Below are 17,990 nucleotides of genomic sequence, written 5' to 3'. Positions count from 1 at the left end.
TGTGTGCAGGAGAATTTTAAAGTAATGTACACACTCTACGGGGAGAAATCAGAAGATAAGGTTACAAAGCCTGCAGTGAAACATGTTATAACTAATACAGCCAACAGATAGGAGATACATTAGCTTATTTTTGACATAGTATCCATATCGGTTGGGGCGTTTATCGCATCGTGGGATGAGTTTGAAAATTCCTGGTAAAAGTCCTGTCCTTGCGTGTTCAGCCACGTTGTCACGAAGTGTTTCACCTTCTCATCGGAAGCGAAGCGACGGCCTCCTAGGTGCTCCTTCAAGTGTGAAAACAGGTCAAAGTCACTTGGAGTTAGGTCCGGGTTGTAGGGAGGGTAGTCCATGATGTCCCAGCGAAACTGCTTCAACAGCGTGGTGGTCTTCTGGGCTCACGTTGTCGTAAAGAAAGATGACACCCTTGGCGAGAAGTCCTGGCCGTTTCCTCCTGATTGATTCGCGCAATCGTGTCAAGATCTTACAGTATAGCCGTGGTTACATGTTTCGTCCACATGAGCGGATTTCTTCACGAGACCACTTTTCCAAACGAGTCGCCATTTGTGTTTAACTACTACAAGCGCCGTAGGTGTCGGGCGGCTGCAACTCTGCACAGTTGCCAACTCCATCTATTAAAATTACCGCACACTTCTTATTCCTCTATAACAAACAAAACTCCAGAAATATCGGCCTTGTAACTTTAGTTTCTGATTCTCCCTCGTACCTAGATATCACCTCAATCTTCATTCAGAAACATAACCACTAATTTTCATATTCTTTGTAAACTTTTTCAAGTAGTTGCGGAAAAGAATGTTATTAAGTGTGTGATATTTTTAAAAATATATTACACAATGAATATCATAGTATAATCATACACTTACCCGCTGCTGAACAAATGTACCGCCCTGTGTTCCGTAAGAACTTGGTCGAACTAACGGTGCCATTTCATCCTCGCTGTCACTCTCACTGTCTGATATATGCTCATCGTGGGCAAACACTTTCCTCTTGCATACGGGACAAACTCTTCGATTCCGTGTCAGCCATGGATCGATGCATTTAGTATGGTATGCTGAGGAAGAAAATATCATGAGCATTAATATAAATAATTTATTTTATTTAAATTCCTTAAATAATTCATTCACTCCAGTTCTTAACTACTGTCAAATACCATTGGAGCATTACAAAATAAAAACAACAGTTGAATAAGATGCACAAAGAGTGAAAAAAAAAACGACTAGATCGAGAGTCGAACCCGGGTTTCTGGCTTGACGTGCCAGTGTGTTAGCCAGTCCACTCCCTGAAGAACAGGGTTGTGAGAATTTTCCCCATCCCCAAAATACCTGGTGTTCTTTTTCGAGGGGGAGGGGGGCGTAAAGCATAGATAAAAAAAATCTCACCTGCACATATGTTTCTGAGAAGGGGAGATATATCAAGTGCTCACACAATCTAACAGGGATGGGAAGATATATTGTAGAGTGCAGGGTGACTTACACGCATGAAGATACATATATACAGCGCGCCATGTAGTAAATATAGTACAAAATATCCAGTTGTATAAGCTTAAATGGTGAACAGAAAAATAGTATCTAGTCTGAAACAACATTTACATATGAGTAACTTAAAAGGGTATATTAAAATTATGTAGGCGGAGCCTCATATCTAGTGTCTTAATAGTTTAAAACTATGTAGAAAACAATTTATGGAATGTACATTTTAAGTTATTATAGAAAATGATACTTGCTATCGTTTACATGCTTCATAGTGCACTAGATAGACTCAGTTCAGACGAGCAGAAAAGTCTGTTGCGGGCCCGCAGCAGACTCGCGCGGGCGTTTCAGTCCAACATAAAAAAAAGTTTATTTTATTTTCAGCTACAGTTGTCTTCCATGTTTATTGATTTACGCAATGACGAAGAGAAGTTCTTTATTTCGCATGAGCAGCACTTCGTTTGATGATCTCGTAACGAAAATAAGTTAAGTGATAAAATTAAAGTAGACCGTCTATCATAAGACTTCCGATACCACCAATTCAAATGTTAGCTGTTACATTAAATGTAAGCTAATTATGTTAACTAACTATCGTTTGTATGAATGCAGGAAGTAAGACATACAGGGACCTATTCATAGACATTTTCAGTTGTTATTAGCGTCCACTAGCGTGGTTTCACTATCGCGTGACTAATTTCGATTTTTTGACATAAGTTGGTAACTTTAAATTAAAAATTAGACACTTATTTGAGCGTTTCCAAATATTCCGATCCTAAGGGGGTAAGAGAAGCATTTCAGTAACAGTAAAATTTCCCTTTATTTCTTCACAAAGAGCCGAATGTGAGAATTCATTTCAGTTAGAGATGTAAAATTCGGAATGTAAACCCCTAAATTAAAATAATGGAGCAGAGGTTTCAGCGTTTTTGAATTTTTTCTCTTGAAGAGGACAAGGGGAATTTCTATAGTAATGGGGTCGCGGTGGCTGTGGTAGTGCATTCACCTCTTGTGCGTAGCGTCCCTGGTTCGATCCTAGCTCGCTTTAAATGGGTTTTGTGGTGGACAAACACTGTGTGCTTGGGTTTTCTCGGGTTCTCCCGTTTCCTCCCACTTTCTTCATTCTACCATTTCATTCATTCTCATCATCACAGTTTCCTTTAGCCCACTCCGCATAACTGTCGGACGTAAAACTCAAAGATTTCATTTCACCCCTATAGTAGTGAAATTTCCTTTTATATATTTAGAAATGTCCAATGTGAGGATTCGCTTAAATTGGAGATGTGAACTACTAATATGAACTCTTACATAAAAACAATGGAACATGTTTCAAGGTTTTCGTATATTTCACTGTTAAAAGAGGAAGGGCGGTCATTTAGATATCAAAATTTCCACTTATTTATTTACAGTCTAAGTGGATAGGGGAGTTCAAAATTTATGCCAAAAATACAATATCTAATGGGGTTTTGTAATTACACTTTTATTGAAATGCGATCAGGGGGAAGGTGGTTCAAATATTTTACGAATAACTATGAAAGGATTTGAGAAAATTCCCAATATGTGTAGCATACCACAAGGAGGCAATGCAGCAAACGAAAACAGAAAAAGATGGACTGATTATTTTGTAAGCTACATAGGTAGAATTTCATAGCAAAGTTTTAAGTTGTTCTTTATGTCTAGAAACATTCAGTTGTTATCTCTAAAATAGCAACGATGTGCACAATATTATCAATTATACGAGAACCAATAATATTTTTGTTACGCATCCAACATGCCTTTTTTTCTTTCTTTCTTTCTTTTTTTTTTTTTTTTTTTTTAACCTTATGAGAATCCTGATTTTCAACTAATTTTTGTGTTAAATCTAATATTTTTAAAATTTAATACGTTAACAATGGACGACAAATTGTCAGCCGGAGTGAGTGATATAAGAAATCTCATCAAGGAACTACATTAACAATAGAGGCTCGTTCTCCAAACCTATTTGTTGTATATTATTAATATTGTTAATATCACAATAAAGTGTTCATAGCCTCGCTTCTCAAAAGGGATGCTAAACGAAAATCAAATGTGAATACTACATGAAATTACTATTACATTCACTCAGCCGCGTAACTCTCAGCCGGTGCCTTGAACATTCAAAACAGGAGAGGTATCATCATTGGGAATGTTTATTTTTTATTTTCATACTCTTTATTTTATAAGTAAATGAAAAAGGGAGAAAAAAGGAAAAGGAAGGGAAAGTCAGGGACAACCATAGATAAGGGATTGATAAACAAAAACAAAACAAAGCAAAAAGAAAACCAAACAAACGAAAAACAAAACAATTAAGACTTAACGATATCTTGACTCTAGTTTTAAGGTGTTACTATGCCACCAGAAACACAACATGAATATTAGATTCTCACATTAAAAAGTGAGAATATCAAAGCTGTTTTCTCTTCTTTGTTTTTTTTATTAAATTTCTCACATAGGCCTACTGTCTTACACATCTTGTTCCATGCCTTTCGCTTTTTATTTCTGTCTCGATATTTTTCACACTTTAAATACTATATCGCGGGGTATTTTTGAATTTCGTTCATAAAGAGTTCTTCGATTTCCATTTCTGCACACGTGGGACAGTCTGCTCGTGTGATTTAACTTATTGTCAGTAATGGTTTGCCGATCCGCTACACCTTGCGTGGAACCACTTCGAGCCAGCGGTCCCCGCAACTCAATTTCTGCACGCTGCGGGTCCGCAGCTAGTGTAGCATGAATGATAAGAACGAATGTATTTCCGGCTCGCGCAGGTTCGCAGCAAAATTTTCTGCTGCGGGCCCGCAGCAGACTTTTCTGCTCGTCTGAACCGAGACTTAATCACAGATGTATGACTTGAATTTACTTGGGGAGAGGTAGTGATTCCCTTTCAAAATTTCAAAATATTTTTTTCCTTTCAAAATCAATTTTTCAGATTTTCTGGATCTTTGGCGCTGCTCGACACCCTATGCCTAAACAGACGAACCTCCTTATCTGTCTCTATTACTCATCATATAAACACTATTTAATGCATTATATTAATAAAAGGATGAAAGATCATCGACTTCAAGGATGAGAGAGTGTATGGCTGTTTTGGGAGCGGACTGGTGGGTAGCGCACTGGTTACGCCGAAGAGATTCCAAGATGAATCCTGCTCCAGTAATCCACTTATTTATTCTGTTTATCACTATTTAGTGTACTTCAGTAATTCAAGCTGATTTTGAAAAGTCGGAGTGTATGTATAACTTTATTTTATGTTTCACAGTATTTGTCGTAACACTTCACGAATTTCTAAATCTTTTACTATTTACTTTTATTAACGATCAAAATGTCTTACACAATGAAGGACAGTATAAGAAATGAATTATAACAAAATGAATATAGAAAATAATTTCTACAAACAAAATAAAACTACATTAATGCACCTACCATGTGAACAAGGTAAAATTCGCAGCTTTTCTCCCTCCTGATAGTCATCTAAGCAAATCGCACATGTTTCGTAAGGATCTCCCTTCTTGTAGCGTGATATAGGTATCTTTTTCAAAGACGATGATGGCAGTCGATGTCGCCTTTGTTGACGATGATCTTTGATGCATTTTACAATCTGGAAGGACAAACAAACGTATTTATACAATACGAACAATGAATAGACTAGGTATTATACCGTATATCACACAATGTCAGTTTTGGAGTAAGCAAACAATACAACAGTGATGACTTACTGGCAGAGCATTCGTCCAGCATGAGAAATCAGGGCCCGATATGCGGAAGTCAGTCACGTGATGACATTCCATAACAACAAATGAATTTTATTTTTATGTAATTCTTCAACTGAAGACTGATTTATACATATAAAGCACCACGTTACACAAAGAAAGGACATTAAATTACCTCAAATTTCTCTTTAAATAAAAATACGGAACTACCCCATTTATGAAGTAGTTTTCTATTAACGGCCGTGAGCACTAACGAAGTTCAACTGTTGAACGAGGGTCATAACCAAGTAATGTCTGTTGCATGAACAACGTTCAAGGTTAAGTCTCGGTCAAATGGTGGTTAAACTTGGTTTTAGCTTGAATGGCCGAACTTGGGGGTTTAAACTTCGTTGATCCAAGTCAGTCTGTTTACATTTAAGAATGTGTTTGTATTACAATACATTCTTCGTGTTCGGATTTTTTTTCTCGTGGTTTCATTATTCTTTTTCAACACAATTACGATCACTGAAATTAGACTACTCACAACGCTATGCACTCAATCTCAAATGTCAAAAAGACCGGCACTCGGTATGCTTTCTTCATTTATTACTTTGTTAAACGAAGATTAGAGACAAAAGACGACAACCAATCAGAGTCGATTTTACAAATTGATCGAAATTTACTTAAACGAGATGTACTGAGCTTCGACTTTTAATGGTGTAACAAAAGTTCTGGAATCACGTTTAAACTTGAACGCGTTTGAGTGAACGCTCGTTTAAACTTCGTTGGTGCACACGGCTGTATGATTGCTATTCACTTGAACAAAGTATCAAAACCACCAAAGGCGTCGTTGGCTGAAGCTGGGGCAGCATGTTCTATTCAATAATTTGTCATTCCTAAGCAGGTCCATAGCCACAGTGTGGTCTCTTTGTGACTATGTTCAACTCACTCCCCACTCCGAAATTTTTGTGTGTGTATGGATGTAAGAGGAACTCATGTTAGCTTGTCCAAAAATTATCTCGCCCCTTGTCTTAGTGCCTGTGTCTACAATCGCCAGCTGGCCGGGTCGGAGGTATTGCTCCATAAGAGAAAACGGTACGAGATATCGAGACGCGGTCTTTATCAATTGATTCAGCGTCTCAAGTCATCATGAGTATCCATAACATTCTACCAAAATCAGAAGTGCGTCATTTTTACTATTACTTCCGGTTACAACATTATTGGCATAGAAGAAAACGATAACATAACGAGTCTCTCTCTCTCTCTTGCTAAAGCATTCAGCGTCTGAAGACAAATGATTATCCACAACATTACTCAAACTGGAAGTGGTTCAAATTTACTACTATTTTCGGTTTCAATGTTTATTTCCGTAGAGCAAATATAGTGCATGCTACCAAAATGCGATTTTTTACAATCGATTCACCGTCCCACGAATAGGTTTCATCTCCTCCCTTAGCCCTCTATTTAAACCGAAGTTTTTGAAATAAGCTATTTTCGATAATAATAATAATAATAATAATAATAATAATAATAATAATAATAATGATGATGATGATGATGATGATGATGATGATGATGATGATGATGATGATGATGATGATGATGATGATGATGATGATGATGATGATGATGATGATGATGATGATGATGATGATGATGATGATGATGATGATGATGATGATGATGATGATGATGATGATGATGATGATGATGATGATGATGATGATGATGATGATGATGATGATGATGATGATGATGATGATGATGATGATGATGATGATGATGATGATGATGATGATGATGATGATGATGATGATGATGATGATGATGATGATGATGATGATGATGATGATGATGATGATGATGATGATGATGATGATGATGATGATGATGATGATGATGATGATGATGATGATGATGATGATGATGATGATGATGATGATGATGATGATGATGATGATGATGATGATGATGATGATGATGATGATGATGATGATGATGATGATGATAATAATAATAATAATAATAATAATAATAATAATAATAATAATAAAAAACACTAAGAGATAGTTATTAATGGCTTCTTCATATGGATGGATTCGAGGAAGAGGTTTTATCTTTGAACTTATTACTCTATTGCAACCAATACTTATACAGAGGTTGTTTCGGATCTATGGTGACGAAATTACACACTTTTTGCAGCGCCACTAAGCTGGAAGAGAAGAAAGCTGCCAGTCGTGTGGGCACGTTGGACCACTGACAGTGCGTCACAGATGTGGTAAAGGCATATCGGGACAAATGCCGCCGAAAGTATATGTTTATTGGGAGGGTTACGTAACTGCCCTTTTCGACGTGGACTACAGTTATAGTGCGATTATCAAACTGTGCAAGGAGCATGGATTCAGTGTGTCCAAAAATGCCATATCACGGGTGCAGGCATCGGAGCGTCTAATGACATTGAAAATAGCTACTTTGTAGACCAAATGAAGCACAAAAAGGGACTTCGTCGACTAAATAAAGCAAAAAAAAAAAAAAAAAAGACTTTGTAGACCAACCTGCCTCTGATAAGGAACTTCACAAATCAAATTTCAGTCGTAAGTTAGAAAATGCAACACTTTTTTATAGTGATTTACCCCTATCAAGATGCACGTTAATACCAGAAATAAAAAAAATATATTTATCTATTTTCCAATCTTCACAAATGATTATACACATTTTTAATTTTCGAACATATATAAAGAAAGCTTAGGGACAGCTCAGCTCTAAAGTTTTCAACAGAACAAAGCTTTTATTTCTTGACCTGGATGGGGATTGTTTTTTTTTTTCAAAGATACAACATTATGATTTGACATCTCAGGAACATTATATATAATATATGCAACATAATATATAACAAAACCATTGCACTTCGATAAATTTTACTACTTCTCTGACTGTCCATTAGTGATACCCCTACCATAGACGCCGGTTAAGTTCAGAAATAAAAAATATATTTATCTATCTACCAATCTTTACAAATGATCCAAGGCATTAATATTTGAATATATATAATGACAAGTCAACTGTAAAAACTTCCAACAGAAATTTCAGTTCTTCTTTGACTATGCATTAAAAAATGATGTGATTAGAGCATTTATCTTCTTTTCAACACTTTTCTGAAGAGCTTGAATGTCCTTGTGCAATTTGCGTTCCTCTCCTTTCAATAACATGACACCTTCCAACATCCCTTGAGCAGCGATTTGTGCCTCCTTCAGGTCCCCTTTTTTTAAGAGCCTTCCGAAGTCTATCTGTGGCTTCACCAAGCAGAGAATTTGCAGATTCTTTGGTCTCACTATACTTCCGCTTTCTTTCACTAAGCTGGCTTTCAATTTCTTCTATGTTCTTCTTAGCACTTCTTGCATTTTCCAGTTTTTGTTCTGCTTTTTTCAATTTTCTTTCTCTTCTCTAAGTGTGCACTTCTTTCTTGGGCTAGTCGCTGTTCCTCCAGAAACTGTTATGAGCATTTTGACCCAAAGTAATCATCTTTTTAGAAATTGGAACGAGATGGGGCTTGTTGTCATAAAACTTTAAGGCATGTTTCACAATCAAATATTGCTTAAGGTTCTACAAGACATAAGAGTCTTTTCCTCTGTCAGAACATTTTTTTGATACTGAAAATCTCCTTTCAACATCTGCATTTCCATGGGACAGGCAGAGTGCAGCTTTTATTACTTTACTTACTAGAGGAAATTTTGGTGTACCATTCGCCTTCTTAAGTCCCATAAAAAGGTCCCAGTAACTGTCAATACGTGAAGAAGTAATTTCACTTCCAGCAGGTTCATACTCAAGCTGCAGACATTTCCATTCCTCAACAAGTTGATCATCTCGCATTGCTACAGATAGTGCTCTTGCTACAGTTCTGATGTATCTGCAGCTACTTTGTGATTTTCTAGCCTCAGGATTGAGAAACGCCAATGTTCGTTTAATGTGAACAGAATTAGTCATTGTATTTTGCACCAAATGTTTACGACCTGAAATATAATGTGCTTGTCTCTTCAAGAACTGTTGAGCATTCACTTCTGGTAGTTTAGTTAGTTCTTTTCTTGTTTCCTCTGAAATGACAATTTGTTTTAAAGACAGTAAATTATCGGATTCAAACAACCTACAATTGGTCCAATCATTTGACGCTGACTTCACTTCATTAACAGCAGCACATTTAGACACTCTGCTTGCGATGGTTTTAATGACGTGCAATAACTCTGCGTGTAAAATATGAACCAGCGGAATTTCACTCTGAAAACGATGTGTAAATTTCTCATATAACTTGGCAGAAGACAATATAAAAAGCAACTGAGCTAACATCCCAGGCTTTTTGAGTAGATCTACAATTTTCCTCACAGACTGCTTGTCCAAAACAACACTTTTCTTTGTATATGGAATATACTTCAAGAAGTACCGTCGTACACCAGTCCATTGTTCAGGTAATCTTTCACATATTTATTACCTTGTATTTATGTCATTTTCTATTTATCATTATTATTATTTTCTTTTATTTAATTACTGACATTTTCTAGTACATTGGCCACAATCCGAACAATATGACTAAGTAAGGATTTAAAAAAAAGACTTAGTAGACTAATATTTCAAAAAAAGAGAGTGATAGAGACTTTGGCCAAAAAAAAAAAAAAAAAAACTCGTTCCCATGACTGCGAGTGTTGAAAGGGACAGGTAAGGCGAGGCGTGGGATGATTCCTGTGGGACAGAAACAGGCCAACCCCTGACCTGCCACTAGCCGTACACGAGCTAGAATTCGAGAAGTCGGGGCTCTGGTCACCAAGAAGAATCTACTCACACAGAATAGTATCACGAACCGACTACAAACATCACTGAAGACAGTGGATACCATCACGCACCGCAATTTGAGGTTGGTAAAGCGACGGATGGGGCATGTTCGTAAGCTCTTGCCAGAACACATCCAGGAATGTCGCACCAACTGTCGAAAGCTGTATGAGCGTACCTAGCCGGTGAAAAGTTGAAGTTTGTTGTAACACTGGACGAGGCATATATTTATCTGGATTACTGTCACAAGCCACCACGTGCACTTTTTTACTGATCGACAGATGTGAGAGACTTTAAAAGACGGTTCACTTAATGCAAGGAAAGTCTGGCACAAGTTTCACGATCGCTGCTGGATACTCGTACCAGGGCAAGCTGACCTTACATCGTGTAGCCAAAAGTACGAAGGTGAATTCGGAATATTATCAGGATATTGCCCTGACACCCATTTATCGCCATGACATTCCCCAATCCCCATCTCTACGGGAGGAACAGGAATCGTGTGTGGATGCATCAAGACAAGGCGTCAAGTTGCACATCTCGCTCAACACACCTCTTCCTGCAACAACTGGCAGCAGAAACTGGAATTCGTGCCATTTCATTTACAGATATTCCAGTGAAGTCCCTTGATGCGTCACAGATGGAATTTTGCGCCTTCGGCCTCTTGAAACGAGTCTTATCTCACAGAGACCCCGCACACCGTTGAACGGCTACGGAAAGCCTGTCAGAAGGAGTGGTTGCGGCTTGACATGACATGTGACAGTCTCCTACAGTGGAAACTTCTCTGTCGGGCAATTGCCCAGACGCAAGACCACCAAATAGAGCACTCGCGATGGTGGCGAGATGGTTTATTTTACGTGCAGTTTGAAATCGCCACCATAGATTGGAAACAACTTCTGTAGATGCACTATCTCAAGTCTGAGTATTGAATTTGCTTAATTTGAAAGGCTTAGTTTTACACTGTGAAACGATACTCCCTTGTTTATTTAACTAACACTATATAATACTAAAATGAATTTATTTCGGAAAGTCTTACTTACCACAAATACAACCATAATCAGGAAACAAATACCAACAACAATAGCAAATGGTAACAGAAGATGAGTGTTTATGTTGAATGGAAGTTCGTCATTTATTATAACATAGTACCTACAAAAACAAAAAACAAGTAATTTTATGTATTTGTAAAACTCGGAATAATTGACATTCCAATGAACAATTATAAATAACGATATATCTCAACTTCACGAAAACTACATAAAACTAAAGTTTCTCATTTCGTTGGAAGCAACCAAGTTAGAAAAACCTTTGATATGATTTTTCATCCAGATTTACTGACTATCCCTATTAACTGTTCTATCCTTAACCCTCGCAGGGAGAGGAAGTGCTTTGTGCCCACCATAATGTGTGTTTTGTTTTTTTAATTACTCTTGTAACTGTTTCTTTAAAATTAAAAAAAAAAAAAAAGTTATTGCTCAACATGTTTAGCTAAAGCATATACCTAACGGTGCTGCAAACTGAACGTTAGTGTATCTCATAAATTTGCCATTTTAAGTTGGTGAGCACAAAAGTACCCTCCCGTTAGTAAGAATGTGACTGACATTTAAAAGTATAACTCCTAGATGGTACAATAATAAATAGCTGTCCGTCTACTGTTCACGTCAGTCACTGTAGATTTTGGTAATAGTTTCTAATTTGTTTCGTTTGCGAGATAATCTTAACAAGTGGGTACAAAATGACCCCCTTGGTGGTCCGGTTACAAAAAGTACTTAGATAATGCGAGGTTGAACGAAGATCTTACTTAAATAATCAAATCTACAACAATTGCATCTCGACAGAAGTCTCAAATTCTTTCCGTATTACATAATTTCTCTGAACAATTACTATGCGTACTTGTTGAACTAAATAAATCAATCGTTGTGCCCGAACTTTCGACCCGCTGAACACAGTAATTCATTTATTTATTAGTTTAGTTCACCCACAATTAACGTGTGGTTGGTTACATACATATTAATGAGCAAATCTAAATATCGTTACGGCCATTTTCCTATTGTGAAATCATTAAAACGAAAAAATGTAGTTTTTTCTTGAAATCCTTAAATTGAAACAATGTTTCTCCTGTGTTGAAATCATGAAATTGAAACAATGTAGTTTCTCCTACGTTGAAATCCTTAAATTGAAACAAAGTAGTTTTTCCTATGTTGAAATCGTGAAATTGAAACAATGTACTTTCTCCTATGTTGAAATCATGAAATTGAAACAATGTAGTTTCTCCTTGTTGAAATCATGAAATAGAAACAATGTTAGTTTCTCGTATGTTGAAATCATGAAATTGAAACAATGTTGTTTGTCCTATGTTGAAATCATGAAATTGAAACAATATTAGTTTCTCTTATGTTGAAATCATGAAATTGAAACAATGTAGTTTCTCCTATGTTGAAACCATCAAATTGAAACAATGTTTCTCCTGTGTTGAAATCATGAAATTGAAACAATGTAGTTTCTCCTACGTTGAAATCCTTAAATTGAAACAAAGTAGTTTTTCCTATGTTGAAATAGTGAAATTGAAACAATGTAGTTTCTCCTACGTTGAAATCCTTAAATTGAAACATAGTAGTTTTTCCTATATTGAAATCGTGAAATTGAAACAATGTAGTTTCTCCTATGTTAAAATCGTGAAATTCAAAATGTAGTTTCTCCTACGTTGAAATCATGAAATTGAAACAATGTAGTTTCTCCTATGTTGAAATCATGAAATTGAAACAATGTTGTTTCTCCTATGTTGAAATAATGAAATTGAAACAATGTAGTTTCTCCTATGTTGAAATCATCAAATTGAAACAATGTTGTTTTTCCTATGTTGAAATCATCAAATTGAAACAATGTAGTTTCTCCTATGTTGAAATCATGAAATTGAAACAATGTTGTTTCTCCTATGTTGAAATCCTGAAATTGAAACAATGTAGTTTCTCCTATGTTGAAATCATGAAACTGAAACAATGTAGTTTTGAATACCAATTAAACATCACAACATACATACATATATATATATATATATATATATATATATATATATATATGTTTTAGTTCCTGCTTCTTGTGTTACTCACTACATGACGTTTAGGTTTGGAGCTGCCGAAGGGAAGTGGATAAAGTGAACATGTCTCATCGAACACTTTTACAAATGCTCATGAAAACATCCACATTCATCTACAACTACTTTACCCGTTTTCATTTTATTTATTTTTCACTTCTTCCAACTTTTACACCCTGAGTATCTGGGTGACTGGCCGTCTTCTTCCCGTTGGACCTCCTTCATGATTTTGACTATTATTACACCCTATTGCAGCGTTTCCCAACCGGCGTACCGCGGCACAGTGGTGTGCCGTGAATGGGTCGCTGGTGTGCCGCGAGGAAATCGGAACAAAATTATTAATTCTATAGCAATCAAATTGCAAGACATACAGAAAAAGGTATATTTGTATTTCAAATTACTACTATGAATCTATAATTTAAAGTTTCATACTGTGTTACTTTTCTGTAGAACATTTTTCTGTACATTTCTAATTATGAAAAAAAAGTATTTGTTATCATTGTTATGACTATTATTGCTTCTTTATTGTTGCAGACTATTTCGTAACTTGAAATTTTAAAATATTATTCAATCCTTCCGGCAAAGTAAACATGCATACGAATTACCTATATTTGTGTTTTAAAAGTAAAAGAGATTCGTTTGTTCGTTCGTTATTTAGTGATCCTCCTTCTTAATGAAAGGTTGGATACAGTTTTCGAAAAAAAAGTGTATTTTTAACAACTTGAGCCCTATATCTGATTGTAATTGTTTTCTATTTTTAAATTAAAATGAAAAATAAGCATAATGATTTACCACGGAGAAAAAACAGTGGTCTAGCTTTCTTCTCTGTGAGAAGGATGTCAGTAATCAGAAAAAATACTACAGTATTTTATATTTTCAAATAATAATAATAATAATAATAATAATAATAATAATAATAATAATAATAATAATAATAATAATAATAATATGTGTGCCGCGAGAATTCAGGTTACCCTGAAGTGTGCCGCAAGTTGAAAAAGGTTGGGAAACGCTGCCCTATTGTGACTATAGATTTCTTTAACTGACTTTGACGAACTGTTTTTTCCTGATCTTGAATTTGTACAATTACAATTTTTACTCTAATACATTTTCTTTACTATATATGACAGGCAATTCGACTTGAAAGTCGGCCAAAAACTGGAAATGGCGGCTTCGCCATTTGTAAATTTCTTTACAATTTTTAATACAAGTAATTCAATTTTCGAATAAGTAATTCAAGTCACACGCATTTATAGCATACTTGGCTAATAAAGCTGATGCACCTATTAAAACATCATTGATGGTGAAGAAGACAAGACAATAGTTTTTAAACTGCACTTTGATTGCACACTAGTAACATCTATTCGCGTTCGTGCAGTTAGTGATATCTATTAGCGTGATCTTTACTATTAGAAATTTGTGTGACTAACTGATATGTTTGTCTTTTATAAATAGTATTGACTTCGGTTATTAATAATAATAAAAGTAAGTTTTGCACTTACCACTTATTGCGCCCTTTATTAATTACCGTAGACGGTTTCGGTAGTTCTCACTTTCTTCATCAGTACAACTGAGTCACTTATTGGCAAACAGTTTTACTTCCCAAATGCAGGGTGTTTCAAAGTTTTAAGGCTTTGTAGTATTTATTACATTTAACGTACAACTACAAATAATACTTCAAATGAAAGAATAACTCAAACAGTTTTTGCTACAAGTGTTCAATGCGAACACCATTCGTCACATGGCACACATCGAGTCGATAGGCAAGAAAGCCCATAAACTTTCCGACGGGATAAAGCACAAAACACATTCAATTTAGAGGAGTCTCATTGCAACTATATCATCTCTTGGAGATTTGTTGACCCGCAGATGCGAACATTATGAGTGTTCACATCGCCACTGAAGTGAAATGTCGATTCATTACTAAAGACTATACGATCCAGAAAATCTTCATTGTCATGCAGCAACTTTTCATTTGCAAAGTTGGTAGTAAACCGTAGTCTGTAGGCTCTAGTTCTTGGTAGCAACTGCAAATGATAAGGACGTAGTTGTAAACATCTCCTTAAAATTCTTCACATAGATGGTTGCACTGTAACTACAGATTCTGTCTTTGCAAAATGTAAAACATAAAAAGCTTTCTGCTCACTAGTCGCCGTCTACGCTACTAACGTTTTCCTAATTGCAGAGTGAGGATGCAATGCATGTGCATTCGTGCGTACGAAACTGTTTGAGTTGTTCTTTCATTCGATATATTATTTATAAGTTAATTGTAATAGATCATCCTGTATTATCTTGCACTTCTACGTGTGTGTATAGCTGAAGGATGATGTCACAAATCGTGATAACCGACTTCCCTGCTCTTGAAAAACTCTTACAATGAAATACTAAATTCTGTAAAAACTGAAAATAAAGAACTCCTTATCTTGAAAATCTATGAAGTGGCACTAGTTCCCAAACTGCTCTGTGCAACTGAAATCAATGACACTTCTAGTTTAACGTCCGATGGTTGTGCCTTAAAGTGAACGATTGTGAAATTAGTAGAATGAGAATACGAGAAGGAAGAACCAAGGGAAAACCCACGAATACGATACTGTTCATCACAAACTAACCTGGCTTAGGATCAAACCGAACACTCTTGCACGAAAAGTCAACGTTGCACCACTGAGCCACGGTGTGTACTGTACAGTTGTTGCCATTTTCACATTTGTATGATTTGTGAATCAAACCAAAAATAAAGAACGCAGTTAGTGGTAAATGCAAAACATATTTTTATCATAATTACTATGAGATTTTAATAGCATAAAGCTTTTAAATGATACGTACCCATCATTATATAAGTAATGATCTCGAATTGCTAAACCATCCTCTTCTCCAACGAACACTGAAGGGATTATGATTCCTATCCTTTCGGTTGCATTGGCATCCATTGTTTCTGTTTAAAAATGAAGCAATAAAATATTACTACATTAGTACTGCTTTGCGTTCCCTCAAGTCATCATATCTTGCTCTTGCCATACTGCTGAAATTTTTATTTTTTAACGATGGACAAAAACATTCCAGTATGTTTGATAAGTGAGAGTTCAGAGTACAAACCAAGTTCTGATAATATCAACATGTTAATGATATTATTTAGTGATATTGGCAGTTTTTTTTTTTTTTTTGTTTTGTTTAAATAATTTGCTCTGTGTATATCAGATATGGACAGAAATAAGTTTGTTTCACCTTGGTGTTATCATGCAACAACCGGGTTATGCTTTAAGGGCTCACATAAGCTTAAAGGGAGTCCAAACCGTTTCTCGTCTTACAGATGGTGATCAGAAAAATGGAAACACCTGTAGTTAGCAACTAGGGATGGCCACAAAGTTCCGGTTCCGGCGGAACCGGTTCCGCGAGGAACCGGTTCTCGGAGATCCGGTTTTCAGAACCGGTTCTGGACCTGGATCCGAAAACCCGGTTCCAGAACCGGATCTTAGGAACCGGTTCCAGACCTGGATCCAAAAACCCGGTTCCAGAACCGGATCTTAAGAACCGGTTCCAGACCTACGGCACAAAGTTCACCTTCAAAAATAATGCAAAGAGGACCATGCGCTTGTGCCTTCCCCGCCCAGACCCGCTTGTGCCCCCAGAAAAAAAAATTGGTCCACCAGTGGGTGTTTAGTCAAATGAGTTGGCCAGTTTGCCTGTTTAGCCAATGAGTTTGCCAGTTACCCAGTTTATTTAGCCAAATGAGACAAGCTGCCGCCGTCTGGGAGCCTGCCTGTCGCTTCCACCATTTCATCTAGCATACTGTTCACAGCTTGCCAGCAGCTTGCGTTTAGGTAGGGATGGTAACAAAGTTTCGGTTCCAGCGGAACCGGTTCCGCGAGGAACCGGTACTGTTTTCAGAACCGGTTCCAGACCTGGATCCGAAGAACCGGTTCTAGACCTGGATCCGACGAACCGGTTCCAGATTTGGATCCGAAAAAACGGTTCCGGAACCGGATCTTCTAGAACCGAATCCGTTCAGACCCGAAAACCGGTTCCACCAAGAACCGGTTCTGGCCATCCCTATTAGCAACACGTCAGATGTATGGGTTAACAGTAGTGTCGTGGCGCCCGCAGCGCCGGACCGCTGGTGGTGGTGTGTTAGGTCGGTCTCCATACTACGTCAGGCGCAGTGGAACAGCAGTGTCCAGTGGCTACAGCAGACGGAGGTAGTGTAAAATGGGAGACCTCTCAGATTTTCAAAGAGGGCAAATTGTTGGTGCGCGGTTATGTGGAGTGAGTGTGACGGCAGTGGCTATTGTATTAGGTGTGTCGCGTGGGACAGTGTCGAAGGTGATGACGGCCTACATAACACACGGGAAAACCACATCGGAGAAGCGGAACAGTGGGCGGAAGAAAATCATGAGTGACAGGTCACGCCGGATATTAAAGCGCATTGTCACGCAGAACCGTCGTGCCACTGCGGAGCAAGTGACGGAGGAACTCAATCAGCACCTCCCCCACTCTATTTCGACAATCACAGTCCGCCGCGAATTACATGACATGAACTTACGGGGTCGTGTTGCACGGGCCAAACCGCTCATCAGGGACCATAACGCTTTCGCACGCCGCAAATGGTGAAGCGACCATGCAACTTGGACCGTTGAGGACTGGAAACGTGTGATATGGTCGAATGAGTCATCCTTCACCCTATTCCCAACCACGGGCCGTGTTTATGTGTGGAGAACGCCCAAAGAAGCTTATGATCTGCAGTATGTGTGGAGAACGCCCAAAGAAGCTTATGATCTGCAGTGTCTCCGCCCAACTGTGAAACATGGCGGCGGCTCGTGATGCTGTGGGCCGCCATATCATGGTTTTCATTGGGTCCTGTAGTCACACTTAGCGGACGAATCACTGCCAACGATTATG

General features: G+C 37.3%; 1 protein-coding gene across 2 annotated transcripts in view; it reads right to left on the bottom strand.

The window, feature by feature from the left end:
* gzl (godzilla E3 ubiquitin protein ligase) overlaps positions 1 to 17,990 on the bottom strand; it is an 80,202-nt gene that overhangs the window by 10,194 nt on the left and 52,018 nt on the right. For both annotated transcript variants that reach the window (XM_081769940.1, XM_081769941.1), the window contains exons 4-7: positions 15,921 to 16,029; positions 11,044 to 11,152; positions 4,923 to 5,097; positions 882 to 1,069 (exon numbers count right to left, since the gene is read on the bottom strand). In XM_081769940.1, coding sequence (XP_081626066.1) covers positions 882 to 1,069; positions 4,923 to 5,097; positions 11,044 to 11,152; positions 15,921 to 16,029 — 581 coding nt within the window. The remainder of the gene's footprint in view (positions 1 to 881; positions 1,070 to 4,922; positions 5,098 to 11,043; positions 11,153 to 15,920; positions 16,030 to 17,990) is intronic.

Source organism: Thermobia domestica, chromosome 8, assembly GCF_964235325.1.
Source record: "Thermobia domestica chromosome 8, izTheDome1.hap1.1, whole genome shotgun sequence".
Taxonomy (NCBI): domain Eukaryota; kingdom Metazoa; phylum Arthropoda; class Insecta; order Zygentoma; family Lepismatidae; genus Thermobia; species Thermobia domestica.
This window is presented reverse-complemented; position numbering and strand designations above follow the sequence as displayed.